Source organism: Pipistrellus hanaki, assembly GCF_964339955.1.
Source record: "Pipistrellus hanaki genome assembly, chromosome: 14".
NCBI classification, from domain to species: domain Eukaryota; kingdom Metazoa; phylum Chordata; class Mammalia; order Chiroptera; family Vespertilionidae; genus Pipistrellus; species Pipistrellus hanaki.
The window spans coordinates 2,804,339-2,830,012 of NC_140516.1; the positions used below are offsets into that span (position 1 = coordinate 2,804,339).

At 50.8% G+C, this 25,674-nt stretch overlaps 2 protein-coding genes across 2 annotated transcripts; one reads left to right on the plus strand and one right to left on the minus strand.

Moving 5' to 3' along the window:
- Window positions 1–1,912: 1,912 nt before the first annotated feature.
- Window positions 1,913–2,836, plus strand: ZNF488 (zinc finger protein 488; the record flags this gene model as incomplete). The annotated part of the gene is made up of 1 exon (XM_084904370.1): window positions 1,913–2,836. One exon carries the CDS (start codon window positions 1,913–1,915, stop codon window positions 2,834–2,836), a length of 924 nt encoding a protein of 307 aa, XP_084760496.1.
- Window positions 2,837–10,578: 7,742 nt separating this feature from the next.
- RBP3 (retinol binding protein 3) lies at window positions 10,579–16,589 on the minus strand (the record flags this gene model as incomplete). The annotated part of the gene is given in 23 exon segments (XM_084904371.1): window positions 10,579–10,826; window positions 10,829–10,915; window positions 12,497–12,544; window positions 12,547–12,573; window positions 12,576–12,602; window positions 12,605–12,704; window positions 12,708–12,751; window positions 12,754–12,896; window positions 12,898–12,969; window positions 12,971–13,004; window positions 13,007–13,033; window positions 13,036–13,150; window positions 13,152–13,204; window positions 13,207–13,257; window positions 13,260–13,289; window positions 13,292–13,370; window positions 13,372–13,427; window positions 14,596–14,822; window positions 14,824–14,920; window positions 14,923–14,955; window positions 15,184–15,233; window positions 15,235–15,425; window positions 16,524–16,589. Coding segments are annotated over 23 exon segments (1,905 nt in total).
- Between the last annotated feature and the right edge of the window lie 9,085 nt (window positions 16,590–25,674).

The window sequence follows — 25,674 nt, forward strand, 5'->3', positions numbered from 1 at the left end:
ATCTAACACAGCAGTTGGCGGAGTCCGGGTTCACAGTGTTTCAAAAAGCTGGAGTGCAGTGCTGAGCTCAGCAGCCTGCTATTTGGCAGGTTGAAGATGAGTGCAGTTGAGTTGAAACATGCAACTTTCCTCATATGGTTGCTGTGGAAAGTCCATGAAGTAAGGTGACTGAGCCTCTGGCACGGAGACACTTATATAGCCAATAAACAATGACTTCTATTTTCATATCATGAAGGATCTTGGTAGCAAAATATTCCATCCATCCTGCAGTCAGGCCACATATCCAAAGTTCAGTGCTGAGGAGAGGGCTGTCCTTGTTGTGGCTCAGGGCACTCTGCACAGTTCTGGCCACAGGGTCCGCACATCTGTGCTTGGCAGAGGCCACCTGAGCAGTGAAGGAGCCCAGGGGGCGGGGGGTGTCTGCTGAGGAATGCGAGGTGCAGCAGGACCACAGGGAGGCATCGGTAATACCGTCCACAATAAAATAAAATTAAGTTAAATAAAAAAAGAAGGGCTCAGACCCCTGGAAGCACAGTTTGGGGCATGCGAGGCTGACATGGGTAGTGCAACCAGAGCGGGCTTTGGGGACACACTCTTGGGTTTCAGCCCCAGCTGCACCTCCTACTTTCAGGGGACTCTGGGTAGGGTGTGGAGCTTTCCAAAACTCATGTTCGCTTGTCTGTGAAAAAGGGTGAAGGTGGAAGGAGGTGACACATGCAAAGCACCTATCGTGGACGCCTGCCACCTAGATAGAGGGAGGAACGAGTGCCTGGGCTTCCTTTCCCATGTGCGGTGTGAGCAGGGCAGGGGGAAGGAGCTGACATGAGCCCGCATGGTATTTATGTGTAACAAGCCTGTGCAAGTGCCTGGCCTGTGAAGAAACTCAGCCGTCTGCTGTCAGGTCCTCCTGGGCCTTTGGAAATCTTTTCTAATATGAAAGCTTGGAGTGTGTCCCAGAAGCACTGCTTGCTAGCTGTGGCAGGTGCTTTGAAGATGGGCTTTCCAATTTCTAGAACTTGCTGGTGGGGCTGATGAGGGAGAGGCAGGGAAGAGTGCCTCCCCAGCCGGGCTGAGGACACCCTCTCCTCTTCAATGCCACCCTCACATATGGCCACATATATGTCCCCTCCAATCCTCAAGAGCCTAGGGAAGCTGATTAATCTGAGTGTGCTCAGTAAGTGGGCACAAGAGTTTGGTTGCCAGTTGAGCAGAAGAAAAGTGGATTAATGTGAGGAGAAGCAAGTGTTGGCACTTTCAGGGAGCAGAGACAGGTGGGAGAGACTCCCAGATGTTCCAGGGGAGGGAACAAGCACAGAGTGGCTGACCCCAGGTATAGCAGTGGAGGCCAGGCACATCCCCACATCTCCTGCCATGCCTGGGTATTTGTCGCTTCAGCTTTTATCTCTCTGATGCCTATAACTGCAGGAGCTCCTGTCCCATTTGCTTAAAGTTCTTGGCATTTCTGAGGATTTGGAGGGGTGGGGGGAGATTGGCATGCTGTGTAGCAAGAAATGCAAACTGCTCCAAATCAGCATGCAAACATGTTAGAGCTGTCCACAAAGTCAGAACTGGCTGTCGGATGCCCTGTATGCTCCATTAATATAGTCTCTGCTACCTGGATGCTGACAGGGGTGGAAACAGTACTGAGTCACGCCTCTGGGTGGCAGCATTGTGCAGTAACTGTCCTTCCCTGAGGAGAGCTGAGGTAAAGCTCTGAGACAGGGTGAGTGTGGCATCTATAGTAGTCGGGGTTCTTTGGATACAAACAGCTGCCTGTTGCTTCCTCTCTCTGCAGAGGCCTGTGGTCCAAGCTGGCCCACCCAGCTGGCTCTCCAGTCTTACAGCTCTTCCCTGAAGACTACAACTGCTGGAGTGCCACCCTGCTGAGCTGTCCCAGGTCCCGCTAGTCAACATGGCTGCTGGAAAGGGGGTCCTGCAAACCCGGGGCTGCAAGCCAGTGCTGCTGGAGCAAACCAAGCACCCAGGCTCCAAGGCTGCCCTCAGCGGCTGTGGCCAGCAGGAGGCTGGCGCAGAACTGGCACTGCCAACCCCCCCGGGCGAGCTTAGACTGGGAAAAGCACTGGCCCAGATGGTGCGCTGGGAACAAGAGCAGAGCACCTTCATGGAGATGCCTCACTTCAAGAAGAGGCTTCAGAACATGTGGGCCCAGGAGAGGGAGCATGATGACTTCACAGGCCAGCCTGGCCCTCAGCAGCAGATGCAGGGCACCCCTAGGGAGCCAGCTAGCAGCACAGTTTCTGCCGCATGGCCCAGCAGAGCTGGAAGGGAGCAGAGAAGTGCCTTCCGCAAACCAGCCAGGTGCTCACCAGGGAGACCTGGGTCAGCCTCTCCCTTCCCGGCAGGCAGACCTGCAGGTGCTCGCAGGGAGCTGGGACCCATCCAAATAGCAGACATCCCTCGCTGGGCTAGACTTTCCATCTCCAAGGCTTCGGTGAGTGACTCCTGGAACCTGCAGATGCTGCCACAGAATGCTGCTCATGGCAATGCTGTCCTGGGCACCCCCACACTGTGGGTAATGCATGCCATGCCCCAAATACCCACAGCCTCATCTTCCTCCTCCGTCTCCTGGGCCCTCTTGCCATCCGTGATCACTTCCCTGGGCCTGTCCACCCAGAACCGGTGCGCCAAGTGCAACCTCTCCTTTCGCCTGACCTCTGACCTTGTTTCTCATATGCGGTCCCACCACCGGAAGGAGCATGCAGGGCCTGACCTGCATTCGGAGAAGCTGAGAGACGAAGCGCTCGCATGCCCCCTCTGCCATGAGTGCTTCCGGGAGCATCACCATCTCTCCCGGCACATGACTTCTCACCGCTGACCGTGGCCGTGGGGCTGGGCATGGCCAGGAGCAGGCTCCCCGGTGCCACACAGAAAGCCCTCTGCAGCCCTCTGCGGGGCTCCGTCATCACTGAGAAAGGCAGTCCTCGGCTGGGATGTGTTTTGAGGTGAATAAACTCATGAAATAAAATGATGCGCTTTGCTAACCAGGGTGTTGGGACTCCTGGGCGCAAAGTGCTTCCAACATCTTCAAGAGTGGGGCCGCCACTGGCACCCCCGGGCTCCATGGAGCCGCGCTGGGCTTCGGAGACGGGCCAGCCTGGATTTGGGTCTCAGCCCTTTTACATACCAGGCCTGCCCTTGCACAAACTGCTCTGTCTGTCTGAGCCTGTTTTCTTACCTGCAAAGTGGAGATATGACACCTGCGGCTGTTGTCAGGGTTCCACGGAGAGACGTGAGGACACGGGCCAGCACTGCGCCTGGAACAGTGTGATCCCCGTGGAAAGGAGACTTACCGTCAATGTTCGTCAGCCGCTCTACGTAACAAAATCTAAGTGGCCAACAAACCCAGAGTATCCATTTCCCACCGCTGGTGTGTGGGTTGGTGGGGCTGAGCTGGTGTTTTCCGGGCTCGGCTCCAGGCCATATGTGCTCTGGCTCTGGAACCGATGGGCTTCTCTCGTGATCACACCAGAACACAAGAGGGCAAGTCCGCTGCCTGGGTCACTTCCGCTAACATCTCCTTGGCCAAAGCAAGTCAGTGGCCATGTTCAAGGTTAAGGAGTGAAATGTGCATGCTGCCATGGTGAAGCCAGGACGAGCGAGTGGATGTGTCACCCACTACCTGAGTGTGAAGACTTGGGATCAATAGTCAGCTATAGTTCTCCACGTTCTGCATCCGTAGCTCCCAGGAAGGAAGCGTGTGCAAGGCTCAAGGCTTACCATGTGGAAGCGGGAGAGTTCTGGGACCCAGTATTATCTCTTCTGCTTATCCATGCACACGCCAGGCCATAAGCCGATGGCATGCCTGGCTGTGTAGGCCATCTGCTGGGAGCCTTTTTGGGTCAGTGCAGTGTTTTCACTGGTTTCCACTTCACTCTCAGGATTTCTTCAATCTGAGCTGCAGCTTGCAGTCCTCAGGTGGGGCCTCCATCACAGGCTCAGGCCTGTGGTTGCGAGGATCTAGTGGGGGTACCATGGGGAGCACGCCTAAGTCTGACCTGTGGGGAGGGGTATGTGGCATCCCCGGAGGCCTTCTGAGAAGTGGGGGGCATGAACTGAGCCTCCAAGTCAGCAGTGCTGGTGATTCAAGCCGGGAGGAGGGTGGTCAGAGCACAGAGGTGCCAGGGTGCTGAAGGCGGGCAGGAGGACTGGGGGTGTGTGTGTGAGGGGGGCAGCCTTCAGAGGAGATGGAGATGCACCAGGGCCTCGAAGAAAGAGTCTGGACCAGGCATGGAGGTTCAGTGCGGAGAGGCACTTGGAGGGAGGGGGTCTCTGGCCTCAGAGGGAAGGGGAGGATGGGCTGGAGGAGAGGATCCCCCCCCCCCCTGAGGCATTTCCTTTGCATCTGAAAGGAGCCAGGGGCTCCCTAAAGGCACCAGCAGAGACCTCGGTTCTCAGGGAGGCTTGGAGGAAAGGCCTGCAGGCCAGCCCTTTGGGCAGCTGTGTGGAGGCAGGGTGTGCCCAGAGAGGCTGAGGTTGCTGGGAGCCACCTCTGCTGTCCCAGGTGGGCACAAGGGCCTTTGCAGGATTGAGCCTGAGGCTCCACACTGTCATTCGAGGCGTCATTTCATCCACATGGCACCTAGGAGGGAGTGCTTCAATTCCCATTTTCTGCAGAAGAAGCTGAACTGCTGGAGGCTAACAGACTTTCCTAAGACCATGGATGCGAGGACAGGACCTCGGGACCTGCTCATGCCGAGGGCAGATCCTTCCTCGCCTGCCACCGTCTGCTCCGAGTGCTCATATGTCCTTGAGGGCACTTTACAGACTAGGACCAGAAATTGGCTTCAGCGTGCCCCCTGCCTGCCCCCCCTTCCTATTGCTTTTCTCTTTAGCGCTTTCACCAGCTTGCATGCCATCTGTCTTGTTGGCTGTGTCCCCATCCATGGAGTGTGAGCTCCATGAGGGGTGCCGCTGCTTTGGGCACTGCCGTCTCCCCAGCAGCAGAGCGATGCAGGGACACGGCAGGTGCTCAGCAGGCTGCTTCTGCCCACAGCCCACAATGCTCATATCAGCTTCTCACTGCGTTTTGACCTCGGCCATCTTTCTCTGGCTTACTGGATTGGTCCATAATTTCTGGGAAATCACTTTGAAAGGCATAAATTCATCATTTGAAAACACAAGACATTTAGAATCAAGAGTGTAGAATTCTCACCCATTCCCTCACTTCACGGCAGTAAGCACTGCGCCTGTGGGGAAGCTGGCTGCAAAGTAATGCAGGGCGAGTGGTGGTGAGGCCGAGCCAGGGTTCCTGGGCGCCTGTGAGGCCCATCTGTGTGTCTTCCTGGCCTGCCGGACTCGAGGAACCACAGCTGTGGACTCACAGGGAATTATTACTAACGGTGACTGCACCACTCACACGCAAGAGAGACAGTAAAAAAAAAAAAAAAAAAAAAAAGGTAAATTAATAAAAGCTAATTAAACTAATTAAACTTAAGAAGAAGCACAATAAGATATCTTTCTCCAGCCCAGTTTTTAAGATGGAATTCAGTTTGCTAGAAATTGACTCTGAAGATGGACTTTATTTTGGTAAAAAGTGATGTTAATGCAAGTTGCTCTGCAGACACTGACATTGACAAACTGAAGGTGACGCATAGAGGTGATGACTTACAGGTGATGAATGTGGCAGACACCACTTGTCACAGCCAGGCCCCAAAGTCCTCCTGACAGTTGAATCTTGTCTCGCTCATTCTTCTCTCCTGCTTTCCTTCGTCTGCTGGAGAGGAGTCACTTTTAATCATGGTTTTGCCCAAGCACCCTCTGCCACCTTCTGTACCATTTAAGTGTTGGCCAGTGATGTTGCCACAAAACATCACGTCAGCAGGTAAAAGTTTTCTCCCCAAGCCTTGGGTAACAATTGCTATATTCCTTAAATTCTCTGTGTCACATTTAATCTCTGCACCTCAATCTTTGGCTTTGTAGGATATGCAATCTGTCTTTTGGAAATTCCTCTCCCGCCTCTCGAGTTCAGAGAAAGCTCCCCAGCACCCACACCCACGAAGGCAGCTCTTTCAACATCATGCGGACTCCCCACCCTGCCTTGGTGGCTTTGCCACTATTCCCCAGTCTGGTCTATCTTTTCTCCTCCTCCCACAGGCCCCCGGGGTCCTGGCACTTGGTGATTTTCTGACAGTGCTGTTTGTTATTAGGTAACCAGAAGCCACCAAGTCAATGAACAGAAAAGCTTGGCCAACTTCTTAGGCAAGGAGAAGGAAAAGCTACAGTGGCTAGAAAAATGGCTAATTGTATTCTAATAAACTAACTCCCAGTAGCCATTCAGTTAAGACTTATCAAAGTCCAAAAAAAATGTGCCAAAGAGGCTAAATAAGACATTTTGAATTAAGATCTATTTTATTTCTCAATTTTAACACTTCCTGTTTTTATCTAGAAGTAAAACCTTGATAAGTCTTGGATCCCAGATTTTAACTTTTGGCCAACTTCTGGTTGTGGATTCTCTTCAAGTGACTATCTATTAGGTTATGGAAAGTGAGGGACTCCTGCAGATTTGGGGCAAGAAGGGGAAATGACGAAAGGCAGTCCTGACAGCCTGCAGCTCAATGTCCTGGGCAAAGGCTCAGCACCCGGCTGAGTGCAGGCCGGAATCAGCACTGCTTGTGAAGTTAGAAGTCAGCCAAAGCAGGCGGCCTCTAAACTGATGGTGGGAATGGAATGCAAGGACTCCAGGAGCACAGTAGTGGGGGTGGGGGACAGGGACAGGGAGAGGGAGAGGCAGGAACCACCTGGAGACCCCTCAATCTGTTATGGTCCCAGTCTCACCAGGTGCTGGGCCTGGTGCTGCTAGCCTCATCCATACTGCCTGATTCCTCTGGGCACAGGAGGAGAATTCTCAGGGTGAAAGGCAGCAGGAGTTGTCCCAAGGAGAACCTGGTGCCTTCCTTATTTTGGAAGGTGCTCACGCCCCCTGGAGGCAGCAGGCCTCCCCTGCAGGCCACTTCCTTTCAGAGAAATGTTTGCATGTGTTGTTTTTTGTACCAGAAGTCTTGTGGGATAAACCTCATATAGCAAGGTATAAATCCCATAGAAAATAAACCTTTTATTTAAAAAATAAATAATTTTCTGATGTGTTTTGATTTGTGTCATTTCTTAGGAGAAAGTAATTTATTTGGCAACAATTTTGAATGGGGACTCAGTGCATGCTGAGAGAAGGGTTGGGATTCTTTAAATTCACAGCTTTTTCTTCCCTGACCATCCGTGCTTTCCCAGGGCCGGAACAGGACACCAGCGGCCTCTGCTGCCCTTGCTATTCCCAAGGGCCTGGGCCAGGAGGCTGTTTTTAGCACTGGCTGCCCTGGTGAGCAGGGCAAAGAATGGGCTCGGAGGCCAAGTGGCACTAACTCTATGGGACCAGTAGGTGGAGAAGGTGGCAATGGCCCTGTCCAGTGGGGAAGTTTTCCTTGTCCAGCAGTGAACCATGGGCCGTATAAGTTTTCTTTTTGAGCTGTGTCCCCTGTTGCATGAAAGCTGAGTAGGTACCCAGGGCCCACAAAGGAGGCCACTGGCTGTGTTGGCTGTGTGGGCAGATGCAGGGGCACAGGAAGCAGGAGGGTGCTGGGAGAAGAGCTGGGCCTCCCCCTGGGCTCCAGGCCCCCCTGTCAAGAGAGAGCACCTATGGGGTCTCTCGGGTGCCTCCTTCACACTCCTCCTGGAGAGGTCCCTGCCCTGCTTCCCAGCTGGGCTGAGCCAAGCCTCAGGACGCTGACAGTGAAGGTCACCTTTCCTTTCCTCTTCTAACTACAGAGAGCATGGCAGGCTGTGGCCTAGATGTGGATCCCAGGAACCAGAACTAATGAGGCAGGTCAGTGAGCCAGGACAAGTGGAACAGGGAAACTGAGACAGACAGCTGAACAAACTGGAAGAGCAATCACAGCTGATCCAGAAGTCCCAGGATCACATCTGGGCTTCAGCTGCATTTCAACTCCAGGCCCAGAGAAGCAGCACAGCCAGGTGGGTGGCACCAGGACCACCTGCCGTGGCTCTGAGAGACTTGGACCCTGAAAGAACCACCTGGAAAATTGAGGAGTATTCAGCAGAAACCCCCCTGGGACTCTCCCTAAGATTCCCAAAACAGCCAGACAGATGTGTGTTCACCTTCACCTACTCCCTACCCAGCTGCCCAGGCAGTGAAGTCTGTTGTCAGAAAGCAGAGACATGGCCGAAACCGGTTTGGCTCAGTGGATAGAGTGTCAGCCTGTGGACTGAAAGGTCCCGGGTTTGATTCTGGTCAAGGGTATGTACCTTGGTTGTGGGCACATCCCCAGTAGGGGGTGTGCAAGAGGCAGCTGATCGGTGATTCTCTCTCATCGATGTTTCTAACTCTCTATCCCTCTCTCTTCCTCTCTGTAAAAAAAAAAAAATCAGTAAAATATATTTTAAAAAAAGAAAGAAATAAATAAAGCAGACACATGGCTGATTGAAGCAGAAGGGATATCTTGAGAGGAGCCTGGGCTGCACCCAAGGCTGGGTAGGAAGGTGGGGACCCAAGCTGGACCAGGGACAGGGACAAAGAGCTACTCAGCAGGGCCAAGGCCATGGTCAGGCAGGAGGACGGCTGAAGACGTGGAGCAGCACAAATGTGCTGCTCTGCACACTGGGCATCTGGCCACTGCTGCTGCTCAGATCCCAAGTCACTTGCTCCAGATTAAACATCCTACACAAGCATCTCTGATGGGCTCAGGAACGACCATGAGCCTAAACCCAGCCATCAGGGGCTGGGAGAGGAGGCTTCTGGGTGTACAGCTTCAGAGTGGGGAAACGATGCCAGCTGACATGGGCTGGCACCAAATTAATTCCTTTAATTTCCTAGCACCCAAAGGTGCTGGTATCTCTACCATTGAGAAAGGAGCAAACTGAGGCCCAGGAAGGTGAAGTAAATTGCCCAGAGTTACACAACTGAGAGGTGACTGGGCTGCCTTTCTACCTCAATAGGCTGAATGGAAACCTAGGTTCCCAGCCACTCACTGCTCCTCAGCGCGTCTGTTTCCCACAGGCTCATATGGGAGCAATTCTCTGAACCCCAAAGTGGGTGTGAGTGTTGGGTGGCAAATGCTGGACAAACATCCATTGTGCTAGATGAGTGAGCTGCTGTCGCTTCCTGAGCTTCTCTGTGTCTCGGCTGGCTCCTGTGGATATGCTAATGATTCTGGCCATGGGAGAGGACCGTGCACAGCCCCCAGCCTAAGAGCTGCTCTGTGCCTTCCCCTGTTTAACACCCACCAGAATCTTGTCACCTGTGAACCCCACAGATTCTAGCTGACACCTTAAATGAAATAAATTGTCAATAAATGCCAGTAGTGCAGAAATCCAAATGATATTGAAAGTAAAACCCAACTTTCGATCATTAGTGATTACTAAGGTATGGTTACTAACTCAATTCTGTAATTTATTTGATCTTTTTTATTTTTTGATATAATGATTGCTGCATTTGAAAATAATCTTATATACTCATTATAAGGATGTAAGAAAAAAGAAAGGTATAGAGAAGAAACTTAAAATATCATCCTTGGTTCAACCACCTAAAAGACATCATGTAGGTTTGATGTAGCTGATCATCTGATAGCGAAATATATATATCTCACATGTGTCAAACACAAGGCCCGCAGGCCAAATCCAGCCCGCCAGGCCTTGCAATGTGGCCCGCACCGCGCTGTCATCACTGCACTCCGCTGTCAGTTTATGACATTGTCAGTTTATGACTGTTCAGTAAACCATTCTGCCCGCGATTTAGGCTGGATTTTAGATTTTGGCCCCTTCTCTGATTGAGTTCGACACCCCTAATATATATATATATATATATATATATATATATATATATATATATATATAGCATCCCCCAAAATGTATACACATACTTCAAATAATGAGAAAGGCAGTGTTTATTAAAATATATTTCATTTCCAAAATTACACTGTCAGGTGGACGAGCTGCCACTGGACCTGGAAGTTAGGGGGAACCTCCCCCGGCCATTGCCAGAGGGGATTCTTCCATCTCCCCTGTCTCTGAGGAAACCCTCTCTCTCAGGCACACCCTCACAGAAGCAGAAGAGAGGTGGCTGGCTGGGAGAATCCCCCAACAATCATTTTGTGAGGCAAAGAATTCCTTTTGCAGCAATAGTGGCTAATGTGTAAATGCCCTCTGGGACTTAGCGTTATGATTCTCATGACCAGGGTAAAGCACAATCACAGGTAGAGACCTAGCTCCTGAGACACGAATGATCATCAAAATGACCTGGGTAATGCCTGTCAAATGTATAGATGACTGGGCCTCGCCCCTGGAGTGTTGGACTCAGTGGGGCTGGGGCGGTGCACTGGAACCAGTGTTCTTCAGTCTCCCTTTCTTCTCTCTCTCCAAGGAATCCTGTGACGAGGCACATTTGGGGATCAGCAAATGAGCTCAGTAACTCTCAGTCTGGAAAGCACATTGGGATCGTCAGAGGAGTTTTTAAAATCTACCAGTGCTGGGGTCTCACCCAGTCAATTAAACCAGAACCCTGGGCTACCTGGCAGAGCCCTGAGAGCCAGGTGACCCAGTCCTTTTCAACTCTCAGGGCTCTTTTTCTTCTCTACTGGGCCCATAACTCTGACTACCTTCCAGCAGCAGTCCTGGCCTGACCAGGAACCTCTGACCCCCAGCCCATTGACTCATGTCAATAATCATGGCGTCCTTGTGTACAATCCTCTTCCCGATATGCTCCACCAGCAGCTCTGAGACCTGGGTGAGCAGCTCACAGTCTCCAAACATGTCAGACCTCAAGTAGCCAATGTTGTCCTCAAGCACGTTAGTGTGGAAGGAAACTTGATCAGGTCTTCAATGACTTTGGGGGAAAGGATCTGAGATGAAGAGATCCAGTTCAGGGTCAGGAGAGGAGCAGAGTTTAAAGCTTAGATAAGTGGACAGCAGAGATTTCCTTTATAGCAAGAGAATTATTAAGGGTATATAAAAGGAATCGATCTTTCTGAGGTGCTGGGAGCTTATATGGGTGGTAGCCTGGGATTATGAGCTTCCTTACCAAGCATGCCAACCCCATGCCCTGGAGCTGAGAGGCTTACACATTGTCTCTACACTGTTTTTCCTGATCTCTCGCCAGACACTTCTTGATGTCATGAGGAAAGGGACTTTATGTTCCATTTACTATTACTTTTACTTGCACCCACATTGTATTTCTCCAATTTTCCAGCATGCCCGGGCCTCTCCTTTCTCTACAAGCTTCTCCAAGGCTGCTGGCTCTGTGAGCTGGACTGAGGGCAAGGAGCCATCAGGCCACCACTGTTGACTGGGACCCAGGGCCTGTAGGTCATGCTCTGTCCTGTCCTTAAGAACAGCTCCCGGGGGCTGTTCGCTTCTGCACCATCCAGACCTCAGCTTCTGATTCTGGGAAATGGACAATTCTGCAGTCGCTGCTGTTGGCATCCCCAGCCCCCCTCTGATTTCAGCTGCAACTGGACCCCAGCTGACAGGCCCGGGCCTCCAGCACACACCTGTTTTCCTGCTCTCCACTTCAGAACCTTCTCTAAGCTTCCTCAGAGGTGAGAGGTCCAGCAGTCCCAGAAGCTGAAGTGCTCCCGCATGAGGGTGGCGGTGATAGGTGGTAAAGACGCACAGGGCCGGTGTCTGGGCCCTGGAGAAAGGACAGCAGGAGGGGCACCATGGAGGACGGGATTCTGGTGCACATCCATAATCAGGGGCTCCGCTGCCTGCAGAGGTCCCCATACCTGGCTTAGGATGCACGGCCTCAGCCAATGGAGGACAGGAGCTGCAGAGAGGTGGCTGCAGGAGGCATTCCTCACACTTGTCAGCATCCTGTTGGAATCAGTAAGCACCTAGCTTCCCGCCATGCCTCCCTCTCCCTGCCCCTTCATTCCTGCTTCAGTGACTGCCTTCCACACACACATCACCTACACCCACGCCGTTGTCTCAGGCCCTCTTTTAAAGGAACCCAAGACAATTGCTCCCCCTGTGCGGTGACATCATGGATGATGAAAGGTGTGGAGAGCTGTGCTAAGTGCTATGTTCAGTGAAGCTCATAGCTGATGGAAGTACTTGCTCCCCTTGGCCACTGGACAGGAGAACTCCTGCACCCACCCAGCAGCAGACTCCTCAGCACTGATACCCCGCTCAGTGTGTCACGAACTATGACTCTTCCCAGCACTGACAATGAGAAGCCCACAAACACCTGTCTTCCACCCAGGTGAGAGTGTAGCGCCTGTTATAACGGGTTTCCAAACCAAGGTCCTGTGGGTACCAATGTCCACAGAAGTGCTCAGGACCCACTGTGCCCCCCCCCCCCCCCAATAATGGGAGTGGATGGGATGCAGAGGGAGAGAGAACAAGATATGACTGTAAGAGCTCAAAGGTGAAAACAAGTCTGGAAGCTGTCGCCTTGCACCTCACACAGAGCCTGGGCGTGCAGTCAGTCAGCCCCCTACCGGGACAGTGCTTGACCCAGCCCCCTGCCTCTCACCTGCATGGGCACAGTCCTTAAGAATCTGGGCTGTCTTCAGGTGTGGTCTCCAGATAGCACCTGCTGATCAGCCCCAGCATCTCAGCCATCGCCCCGTCGAAGGTCACCTCGAGTAACGGCTCTGCAGATGGCTCAGTTTGGCAGCCACATCAGGAGAGGCATAGTTATTGGGAACCAGCTTCTCGGCGGTCTGCAGCACATGGGGCACCTAGGGGGCACCCGCTATGTCCCGGGGGGTGGAGAGGGCCTGGCTCACGGCACTGTGACATTGGGCTCTACTCCTGCCAGGTCCCAGGCCTCACCAATGCTGGCACTCAGGGCCAACTGCATGGGCATGGAGGCATATAAGGGACTTCTGTCCACTTGGTAGATGCCCACAGAGAGCGTCCCTCCAGCCGTGGCTCCCATTGATGGTGGCCCGCCACAGGTCCTGCATGGTGTGAGCAAAAGCCTCGGCTGCCGACCTGCCGGGGGCTCATCAGGACGTACAGGTCCTTGTGGGGGCCTAGCGCTGACCGGGCACCTGGGGCAGGGTTGCACCTCTGTGACCCTCGAGGTGGCCCTGTGCTGGCTCTGTCTCACAAAAGTAGGACAGAGCAGGGGCACCGCCGTGGAGTAGCTGCCAGGGTTGCAGCATAGAACAACCAGCGTGGACGGTCCTGTCCACCAGCCTCTGCCACACCAGCTGCGCCAGCTGTGGCCCGATGCCTTCATGGTCTCCAGCTCAGCCATGGCATCAAAGCCCATGTAGCCCAGCCGATTGGCGGCACCTCCCTCTTGAACAGGCCTTGAACAGGTAGGAGGTTCTTGGGGGAGGAGTGGCAGGAGAGGGGGCGCCTCCTTTGTGCAGCACCAGAGCACGGTGGTCCCCAGACAGACACCTCTGGCAGGTCAGCCGTGAGCTGGGAAGCCCAGGACTGCAGGTCCATGGCTGTGTGGTAGGACCCCCCTCACCCCCTTTGGCTCATAGCACATCTCCTACCTGCCCGACAGCCTCAGGCTGTGCAGTGAGTCTTCAGCAGACACACGTGCCCTCTACCAAGATTCCAGGCCCCGGTGCAACACCAGCACTCCTGGGCCCTGTCCAGGGCCTCCTTGGCCATCCCGATGGCGGCGCCTCCCTGACCCCAGCCAGCACTCGCTGCGGTTGCTGATGATGCTGATGAGGGTGAGCAGGGGCCGGGAGCACCAGGCCGCCCTCGGGGTCTGCAGCAGGGGCATGTGCTCTGTGCAGCGGGCTGCCTGCAGTGATCTCGCCCACCAGCGTGGCCCAGCTGGCGAAGGCAGGAGGAAGGCCGGCTCCTTGGTGGCCTGGCTGTTTGGTGGTGAGCCCAGGAGTCACAGTGCTGTCCCAGCAAACCCCCTTCCTTCCCCCAGGCTTAAGTGCTGCTGTGGGACCTTGGTGCTGTAGTCCTAGGTGGTGAAGAGGCAAACGCCCTGGCGTTTGGGGCCTGGAGGAAGGACAGCAGCAGGGACACCTGGGAAGATGGCCCTCCCCGATGGGGTTCCTGCACAGGTCCACCATCAGGGGCTTGCGACCTGCAGAGACCCCCACACCTGCCACAGGATGCATGGGCCCAGTGCCCCAGCAAACAGGCCTTGGCAAAGAGGCCCAAACGGGTAGCCCACGTGGCCCAGCAGCATGGACCTCGGAACCCGGAGTCCACCAGGGCCACCGGGAAACTTCTCCTGCACCACTGGGATATCCTTGGAAGTTCCTGGGGCCCGAGGCCTGTACCAGGAGCCCGGGTCCTGGGACACAGTGTGGGACACAGCCTGGGACACACCCTGCAGACCAGCGCTGAATGGCCAGACCCTCCTGGGAGCCACAGTGGTGATGTCCACGTGGGCCAGGGCACAGGGCGGGCACGTGGTCCCCCAGCGCTAGTTCCTGCAGGCCCTGCACAGGCTGTGGATGGCCAGGGCTTCCCCGGGGGCCTGCTAGGTGGCGTCTCCATACAGGGCAGCGCCCACTGCCTTCCCACAGCGGGTTGTCCCGCCCAGCGGCCCCGGGTCTGGATACAGGCACTGTGAGGAAGAACTGGGACTGGCCTAGCCTCAACGTCAGGAGGCCCAGGCGCCTGGGTTCGCTTGCGCACTGCAACAGCCCTGCGCCTCTGAGGGTGTGAGCATGTTCTCGCTACTCCAGCAGTGGGGCTCCTGGTGAGGGCCAACCTTGTGGGCACTGGACCTCCCCCAGGACCTGGGCAGGGTCCCGGTCTCGGTGGTTGTATGGGATGGGCACTCATAGATGGTGTCTAGGTGTGGGGCCAAGTTTCCTGGGTGAAGGTAGGAAATGGTGTAGGGGATGACAGAAATGTGGCCCCAGTGCAGGGCCCCTGAGCTCCCTCCAGACACTGGCCGCCAGGAAGCCCCCGAGCTTGCTCACCACCTCCTGGCTCAAGATGTTGTTCACCCGCAGGAGCCCACGCTGCCCTCCAGAACACCATGGCGGTGCCCTTTGTACCAGGCAGGCAGTTCCTCTGTGTGAGGCGGGTGAGTGCTGGGACTTGCCGTGGGCTCAAAGGAGGTGACCAGTGGTGGTGGTGGTGGTGGTGGTGGTGGTGGTGGTGGTGGTGTGGTTCAAGAAGCTCTGCCCTCCTGCCCGTCTTCAGGATGTGGCCCAGTGTCTGAGGGTCCGAGGTGCCCAGGCTCTCACAACTCTCAGCCTGCCGATGTCTCCCTGCATCCCATCAGGCTCTCTGGGAAGCAGTAGTTACCCAACAGGACCTTGGCCTTGTACCAGGCGCAGCAGGAAGAGATGTGTGGGGCCAGCCAGGCCACAGAGCAGCATGGACAAGAAGAGCAGAGCCCCCGCCCTCCTCAGGGGGACTCCGAAGGGGGCTGGCTCCTGCACAGAGTTGCTTTCACCCTTGCTGCCTTGTGGTTGCCTTCCTTCTTTCTCAGCGGGCAGGCAGAAGGTCTGAGGCTGAACATGGAGCTGAGGCTCGGCTTCCACCTCCAGTTAGCCTTTAGTCCCAGCTAATCCAAGCTCCTCAGCCCCAGGCTGGCACAGGCTGGTTTTACCAGAAGGTATGCTGAATCTCATCTTGCTGGGTCGTTTCTGTGCATAACCATGTGAATAGCGACCATTTATTCTAAGTTCCTGCCACATGCAGGCTCCATGCTGTATTATAGGCTGACAGTCTCCTTGTAAGTGGAGTCATTAACTTGCAAGTAAAAAGCATTTCCCGTTGGTTCTGTAACTAGATAGAATTCACGGGAGGCCTGGTGCTGCCACTCTTCTCTGTGGCCTCAGGTCTCACTGTGTAATTACAGTAAGGAGAAAATAGGCATAAAGCTCTTCACAGTATCAAGCAAGAAGGAAGCACTAGCTACTACATGTTCTCCCTGTTAGATATTATCCCTGTTTTTAGCTAAAGAAACGATTTAGTAGGTGGGGGAAGTGGGGTGGAGAGAAAGCCTGGAGGCCATCGGCTCACAGTGCAGAGACCGAGCCCAAGGCCCCCATCAACTTCAGAGCTTGAAGTTTATTCCTGGGCCCTGCTCACGCCGCCAGGAAACCAGGGTGGTCCTCCTGACAACTTTCACGTGATAGGAATGGCACGTCTGGACCTCAATGTGGGGCTCGGTGAGTGAGGAGGGGACCTGTCTTCCGACATCACGGAATCAGGGATTCCAGGTCAGAGGATGTTAGCTCTGAGGCCAGAGGAGCATGCATTCTCCTGTTGGCTGAGAGCTCGGCCACAGCCCTCTGCTCACCTGAGTAGGACTTGGATCCCTGTGGTCCCAGGGCCCACAGGGAACCAGACCACTCTCCCTGCCTGCATGGAGCACAGCCAGTCCCAGCTGATGGACTTCTGGGCTCGCAGTTTTCTAGTTCCTGCTCCTTCACATGGAAGTGACATAGGTCCTGTCTAGGACCAGAACCCCTGCTTTTTCTCTGCATCACTCCAGGGGTGGCATTTCCCTCATTTAACAGGTGAGCCATCGATGGCTCAGAGACAACCACCACGGAAAGCATGGGCACACAGCCAGGCAGAGCCTGGGAGGCAGCCTGGCTCACCTCCTTTCGTTGGCCTGTTATCTCCAGCACACGCTTGGGTTGTGCAGACAGCAGGCAGGCACGCATGTGTGCTCAGCAGGCAGCTGGAGGAGGCGGCCTTGGGAGGAGTCGGCCTTTCTCAGCACACTTGACAGCCACAATCTACTCTCTGGAAGTCATTATCTGAGGATGTTTACCAAGTGGTTTATGAAGGCCAAAAAGGTCAATTAGCTAAAAGAAAGATATTTTTAGCTCATTAGGATTTGTTTAATGCCCAAGTGACATATGGTCACACCACTCAATTTGCAGCAAATGATGTGAGCCTGATTTATAATAACAGCAAGGCCTCCTTAATTCCTGCTAGGAAGACAGCTCCTCCTGCTCCCCCTCCACTTGGGGAATCCCAGCTCCCAGCATGCATTCTGGTCTTCTGAGGACACGCTTCCACATTGCCTGAGCCAGGGAAGGGGGCGAAGAATGGAGGAAGTCTCTTTCTGGGGAAAGTGCTTCCCCTGGACTCATTAACATGCAGGCCCATTAACATGGGATGCCTGCAGCTGTTGCTGCACCTGGATTTAGGTGAATGGCCCAGAGCCTCAGGGAGAAACTGGAGTTCATTGTGAGTAATTGAGGTGACTGAGATAGAGAGAGCCTGCAGGAGGAGGCAACCTGCCCTCCTGGGGTGTGGCCTGAGCTCATTGAGAAGACACTCTGTGCCCAGAGTTCTCCATCCTCTCCAGGAGCGAGGGGTGTCTGATGCTGAGGAGAGCACGTCGGGTGCAGGTCTCAGAATGAAAGCAGGAGATGGTATGCATCTCCCACCCAGTCCTGCCTGGCGGCCTGGAGATAACAGGCCAACGAAAGGAGGTGAGCCAGGCCGCTCTCCCAGGGCTCTGCCTGGCTGTGTGCCCATGCTTTCAGTGGTGGACTTCCCATGTGATCGTGGGTGTTGACTTTGCAGTTGGGATGGAGTCGAAAGCCTCAGCCTTCCTTCCCATGTACAGCCACATGGGCAGAAGTGTCAAGAGTGTGAGCTTAGGAATGCCTCCAAAACCCTATGCTCTCTAGACTAGAGACCTAGATTAGGTGACATCACTGCTTTGGGCCTTGGCTTCCTCAGGGAGAAACGCTGTTGCAACAGCGTTCCCAGGTAGGCTGCAGAATGAGAACTCAGTAGGAATTGGTACGTGGCAGCCTGTGACCAGAGCTCCTCTGGGAAGTTGGGAAGAGAAACCCCAAGAGGCAGACATTGCCATCAGAACCCTGAGGTACCAGGTACTTCTGAAGCCCCAAACCTTCCACAGACCTACGTATATCTAAAGAGTCTGTACACATGGGAAATGCCCAGACTTGGAGTTCACTCCAGAGTTCATCACACACTGACCCCAACATAAGATTAAATGGCTCAGAAGGTGTGCTCTTGGGATGATCAAAAAAAGTATGCCTGACTCTGGGCAACCCAGGAAGAAGCAAGTCACCTGTTACATCATGAATTCACTTTTGCAATGGTGAGAGGCCTTGTATGGTTATTTATCCAACCACCCACTCACATCTCTATCTATCTCTATACCTATCTATCATCATCATCTATTCACCTCATGTTAGTTTTTCCCTTGAAGGTCATTGTGGACATTGTCAAGTGGTATAGCAAATTTCCATGTATGTCTACCTAGATTGTACCACTGATGTTTTATTACTCTTTCTTTATCGAAATTTGTCTCTTGGGCTCCTTCTCTAATCCTCATACAACCTATTTTTTTGGGTGCATTTCAAAGCAAGTTGAATCTTGTGTTGATTTTAATCCTTTCTCTGTTTAATTTTTAAAGAATAAAAGTAAAACATAGTTTTACAAGTTAAATAATTCATAAATATGTCAAAATTTCCCCCAAAGACTTTCTAGCCCAGCAAATAGCAACAGATTAATGTGTTCATACAGGAAGCACATATGTAGAAAATTTACCTGTCCATCTATGAATGCCTATCCATTTGTCCCTCTATCTCATGTCATTTCATAACAGTCTGAACAGTAATTTACATTTTGTTTTCATTTAGACATATAGCGGAAACATCCTTCCAAGTTGAAGTATTTACATACAGTGTATTTTTTTTAATGGTTGTGCAATAGTCCTTGATAACGTATTTGAGAAATCCTCTCTTCCCCCAACTGATGGACGAAGAATGACATAAACTCCACCTGCAGCCCGAACATTCCTGATCACCTAACTAGGCACGTTATATGGACTGTACATTGAACCACCAATCAGCACCTGCCAAATACCTTAAGCCCCCGATTCCTAAGTCCCTAATTATGTACCTTATATGAAACCACCAATCAGTGTGTGTGGAGTATCCTAAGCCCCATCCCTTCCCTTTCCTCCCCTCAAAAGACGCCTTCACCCCGCCACATGTGCTCTCTTCCTTTGCAAAACAGCCCGGCAGGGTTCCTGCTCCTTTAATAAAACCTGTGTCCTGGTCTCCAGCCCTCTGTCTTATCTTTCAGTATTGATCCTCCTCCTTATGAGAGATACTTAAAGTTGTTTCTGCATTTTCTTTCTTTCAATCCTCACCCAAGGACTATCTTCATTAATTCTACAGAGAAGAAGAGAGAGGAAGAGAGAGAGAGAGAAAGATCAATGGGAGAGAGAAACAATGATCCATTGCCTCCCATATGCGCCCTGACCTTAGGTGTACATATGCCCTTACCTGGAATCGAACCCACCACCCTTTGGTGTACAGGACGATGCTACAACCAACTGGGCCAGTCTGGCCAGGGCTCTTTGTTTCTGTTTTTGATTCTATAACAACATGGTGATAAAAGTTTCTCTAATACATTGGCACTTCTGTTTTTGTAGAATAAATTTCCAAGCCTGGGCTTGCTGAATCAAAGGGAGCACTCTTTTATTTATTATATTTTTCAGTAACTTATAAATTCCATAATAAATGTATACTTTCCCTGTTGTTGTTCTTACAACTTGATGTAAGAACATTTTGAAGTGTAGAATTTGGTGAGTTTTGACATATGTTATACACCCATGAAACTATCACCATTATAACATACGTTGTCCTCATCCCCAAATTTTCCTCAAGTCCCTTTGCATCTCCATCTCCAAACACTATAGATTAGTTTGTGTTTTCTAGAATTTTATATAAATGGAATTATACAATACGCACTAATTTTTGTCTGCCTTCTTTTATTCACTTCTTTTACTTCAAGGATTTTGATTCATTGATGTTGTTGAGTGTACCATTAATTCATTTATTTATTTATTTATTTATTTATTTATTTATTTATTTATTTATGGAGTAGTAGTCCATTCTATAGATATACCACAATTTGTTATCCACTCATGTTTGTTTTTTTTTGTTTTTTTTAAATATTTTATTGATTTTGTACAGAGAGGAAGGGAGAGAGATAGAGAGTTAGAAACATCGATGAGAGAGAGTCATCGATCAGCTGCCTCTTGCACACCCCCTACTGGGGTTATGCCCGCATCCAAGGTACATGCCCTTGACCGGAATCGAACCCAGGACCCGTCAGTCCGCAAGCCGACGCTCTATCCATTGAGCCAAACCGGTCTCGGCTATCCACTCATGTTTTGATAGACTTACATGTGAACGACTCTTACAATAAGCTGTTGTGAAAATATATCAGTCTTTGTGTGGACATAGGCTTTTATTTTGTGGGACAGGACTGCATGCCTAATGTGTTAAGAGACTACCTAACTGTTTTCAAAAATTTAATTTCTACCAGTCATATGTGTCTCTTTCAGTTTTCCCACATCAATACAATTGGTATAGTCAAATAGGCATAGATTGGCTTTTCACTGTGATTTTAATTTGTATTTTCTTAATGACTATGGTGTTGAGCATCCTAGCTAATAAAGAGGAAATATGCTAATTGACCTTCACACTGTCACAAAATGCAGCCACACAGCCAATAAGGAGGGAATATGCTAATTGACTGTCCTGCCCTCAAAGATGGTGATGCCTACAGCCAATTAGGAAGGAATATGCTAATGGACTGTTATGCCCTTCAAGATGGTGGTGCCCACGGCCACAAAATGGTGGTGCCCAGTCCCCTCAGCCCTGCTGGGGTGGCAGGCATGTGCAGAGGCTGAGCCCACTTCGGGCCCAGCTGTTCCATATGCCTGCCTCTGGACTCCCCCAGTTCCCTCAACCCCCTACCTGCCCAGGGATGGCTTAAAGTGCAGGCAAGCCTCAGATGGCAGCTGCCCAGCCTCCCAGGGCGCCCGAGGCTCAGGTAACCAAGGACGACTAAGCCTTGCTCTGCCAGCAGTGGCAGCAGCAGAGGTATGATGGAGCATCACCTTCCCCTAATTGTTGGGTCGCCTCCTGGCCTTAGGGTTCCTGAACTGTGAGAGGGGGAAGGTCTGGCTGAGGGATTCCCCCTCCAGTGCATGAATTTTTATGCACTGGGCCTCTAGTCTTTTTATATACAGAGTGTCCCAGATGATAGCTCAATTGTGAAAATGAAATGTATTTTAATAAACATTGTCTTTATAATTATTCAAAATGTCTGTATACATTTTGGGGGTGACCCTATATTTATTGGCCATTTATATATATTCTATGGTAAAATGTCTGTTTAAATCTTTTGCTCATTTGCTGGAGATGGGAGGAGAGGAGAGTTTTTCTCATTATTTATAAAGTAGGAGTTCTTTTTATATTATGGAGATGATTCTTTTGCCTAATATTGTACATATAGTGCATATATACTAATATGCACTAATTTTTATAGCATGTATTTTCATGCTCTTAACAATGAATTTTGAAGATCAAGCTTTTATTTTGATAAATTCCAATTTATCAATTTTTCCTTTATAATTTATATTTTTGTCCCATATCTAATAAATCTTTGCCTATCTCAAGGCTACAAAGCTTATCTTTAATGTTTTGTTTTTTTTCTAGAAACCCATAGCAGGGGTGGGGAACCTCCAGCCCATTGGTCGTACAAAGCTCAAGAAATCATTTGTTCTGGCCCCACCAAGGCCTTAGGGTGATTTAATTAAATGCTTGACCAAACATAGCTGCTAATTTTTAAGTTGATAATCTTGTAGGGTCCTAGAATGATGTTATAAATATCCAAATGGCCCTTGGCAAAAAAATTTTTCCCACCCCTGACCCATAGTTTTAGGTTTCACATATACAATCCATTTTGAGATAACTTTTGTGTATGGTGTGCAGTAGGGGTCAAAGGTTATTTTTTTCCATGTGACTATCCAGTTGATCCAGCACTAATTGTTGAAAAGATTTCCACTGAATTGCCTTGGCATTTGGTCAAAAAGTGATTAACCACATATATGTGGGTCTATTTCTGTACTCTCTGTTCTGTTACATTCATCTATTTGTTTGTCTTTTGACCAATACCATACTGTTTTGGTCACTACAGTTTATAATATGTCTTGAAATCATGTAATGTGAATCTTCCAATTTTGTCATTCTTCATCAAAATTATTTTGACTTTTCTAGTTTCTTTGATTATTCATATAAATTTGAGATTCAGGTAAAGGATTTTAGAATCAAACAATTGATTAGGATTGTGTTGAATCTATAGATCAGTTTGGAAGACAATTCATAATTTGTCTTCCAATTCATAAATATGGTATATCTCTTTATTATTTAGGTCTTCTTTGATTTATCAGTGTTGTATGATTTCAATTTATGTATCATGTAAATATTTTGTTAAATGTATAAATAAGTATTTCTTGCATTTTTGGATGCTATTGTAAATGATAGTTTTTCTTTATATTTTCACTTCCAGTTATTTAATATGTATTAATCTTATATCCTTCAATGGGGTTGAGTTTATTTATTCATCCTAGCATGTTTTTGAAGATTCCTAAGAATTTTCTAAAGGGGGATTCATATTGCATTTCTGTTTCCTATCCTGTTTTGTGGGTGAGGAAGCTGAGGCTGGACTAGTTTACAGAACTCTCCCAAGACCACAGAGCTGGGGAGCATGACCAGCTGAAGAAAGAGAGGACATCACCTCCCTCTAGGGATTCTGCACCTGCTTACCTGGGCTTTAGTTTCTGGGTCTGTGTCACAGTTTTAGGCATGACTTGTGGTGGTGAAGGGGGCAGCATGAGCAGGGACTTGCATCCCTATGGCTTTATGAACCCCAGAAATGCCATGTCTCTGATAACATAGAGTGTGCTGTATGCTGGGGTGAAGCCACCACCTCCTGTCTCCAGGGAAGCCAGAGCTTAACATGGGATGAATTGGATCGAGTCTGAGGGTGGCTGGGAGTGGTTAGTAAATCACAGTCTTGGAAATCTATGAGCAGGAGTCATCTGGGAAGCCTGGGAGCAGGTAGGGGGCGGACACTGGAAGGCCTGGGGCTTCAGGATGGTTCAGGCCCAGGAAGTGAGGCTGGAACCACTCACCAGGAAGCTGCCTCGATGTGAGGACTGGCCAAGGAAGAGGGGTAGGGAGCAGAGAAGGGAAAGGCCAAGAGGCAGACATTGACAGGCCTTCTCTATGTCTTTTGTCCAAGGTGCCTCCTGTGGAACTGATCCTGAGAGGTGGGGATGCTGCCTGGGTCAGAGCAAGGCAGTTTCTAGTGACACCGAGAGTCCTAGCCCCCATGTGTCCGCCTCCATCAAGCATCCCCGCGGGCTCTGGCTGAGTGCAGATTCCTGAACGAGGGCCACTTGGGTTGCGTGTTCTGAGCTAAGAGGGCTTGGTCTTGGGGGGAATCTGGTCCCTTTTGGGCTTGGCCCCAAGGACAAGCTGGCTCAAGGCTCTGAGGGCAACCTAATCAGGAGGGATTGGAGGAGACACTTAGAGTCACACAAAGAAAATGGTGCAGTGGATAGAGAGAGAATGCTTGGGAAGGCAGAATGGATTTGAAAAATTATCATCCCATTTGCACCATGTTCTATCACTTTTTTGAACATGGTCTTGTTTAATGTTTTAAAAACACATTTATTAAGATACAATTCACATGCATACAGTTCACCCACTTGAAGCGCACAATTCAATGTTTCACAGAAATGTAGAGCCATCACAGCATTTTCATCACCTCAGAAAGAAACCCAGCACTCCTCAGCTATTCCCCCCATTGCCATCCCCTATCCCTGCTTCCTCACCCCAATAAATCACTCTACTTATAGACCTTCACCCTGCTCTGGACCTTCACATGCCTGGAATCATACAGCATGTGGTCTGTTGTAACTGCTTCTTTTACTCAGCATAATGCTACAACATGCTATCCATGTTGTAGCATGTGCCAGTACTTCCTTTTTTTGATGTCCGAATAATACTCCATTGTGTGTATAGACCACATTTTGTTAATCCATTCAACACTTGATGGACATTTGTGTTGGTCCCACCTTTTGGCTCTTGTGAATGATGCTGCCATAAACATTGGTGTGCAGTTTTATATGGACATACATTTCCATTTCTCTTGGGAATATGCCTAGGAGTGGACTGGTTGCATCATATGGTAACTCTATGTTTAACTTTATGAGCAACTACCAAACTGTTTCCCAACATGGCTGCGCCATTTTACCTTCTCACCAGTAGTCTCTGAGGGTCTGTTTTTGCACATCCTTGCCAGCACTCATTATCACTTATATGGTTGAGTTTAGTCCACTAAGCAAAGACATTCTTTTTCTAGTGCCTAGCCCTCTTCGGGAAGATCCTGCTGTAATTCTACCAACTTCCCCTCTCAATGTTTCTCTCCTGCCTGGCTGACCATTGTCCTCTTTTCCCTGGCCTATATAATCTTGTCTGGTGTGGCCTCACCCTGGGTCTCGAATCACCAAACTCTGCTGCCTAGAAGGGCTTGCCTGCAAGGCTCCATCCTCATTTGTGATGTTTCCCCTCAAGACTAGCTTTTCTTACTGTATGTTTTTGTCCACCAAACATATCTATATATGTCTGAACCTCAATAATTAACAGGCATCAGGATCTGGTCTGTGAGGCCCCTGGGCCCAGAAAGAGCAAGGAAGTGAAAAATGTCTCTGCGAGCCCTAAGAATGTGGCTAAGTTTCAGGTTTGGATGCCAAGCACACGGAGGAGCTCTGGAATGTGCATGGGAGGACCCTCACTTCCAAACCAGGAACAGGGAGAGAAAATGGATAGGAAGGGGGGGAGGGTGGTTATACAAATGAAGGCTCAGAGCCAAAAATGACAATAGAAGATAATAGAGTGGCTCTGATATTTTCCTGAGCATTACTCAGAAAATGTGAGGGCCCAGGTGAACTTTCCCCAGGCAGCAGGAAGCATCAGTGTGCCATGTTGTGGAGTGATATGCAAGGACATCAAGGCTCAATGAGCCCATTGCTTTACATAACCATGAGCCAATAGGTGACTTCACACCCCATGCCCTTCCCACCACCCTGCTGTTCCCAGCTGTCCTCTGCTGTCAGCCCCAGAGCTGTCTGTGACGATGGACACCACGTATGTAACATGCTGTCCAACAAGGGCCCTGATACTAACTACACAGAGAACGCAGGCATAAGCCAGGACCATCCCTGGCAAACCGGATGGTGGTCAGAGAGCCAGAGGGAGAGGCTGGTCAAGCACAGCCTGGCAGAAGCATTGTCCAAGCAGAGGAAGAACAGCTCAGCACTGACATGGATGCCCTGGAGGTGGGGCTCTCATGGCTTCCGCAGTGAATGTAATGCTGGGGTCGCGGGGAAGCACAGAGGGCACCACTCACTACCCAGATCCAAAGACACAGGAAGCTGCACCTTGATGTTGTCAGGGATCCGCACCATGTCTGTGGCTTCATGATCTCTAGAGCCTGGTCTCCCCTCCCTTCTGTGCTAGCTGTTTGGCCTGGGCAGTGGTGGCCTTTGTTTCCCAGTACGAGGTCCCACTTGCCCGGCCCTGGGAGAGTGGGCAGTGTGTGTGGGCTCCAGGCACGTGGGGACTGCAAGTTCAAGCTGCCTTTGAAGTCTGTCTTCCTCACCAGTCCACCCGTCAGCCGTCAGCCTCACGGTGCTAACAGTGGGTAAGGGACATGTTTGGACAAAGTAGGGGCAGATGCAATGGGCATTTATCTAGCCTCATGCTGGTGTCCCCCTGGCCTCTGTGCTGGAGACCCAAAGACAAATCACGCTCCAAAGGAGAGGACAAATATATCAAAAAATTACTGCAAGGATGATGGTGAAGACACCACTGCATGACATCATCCACTTCC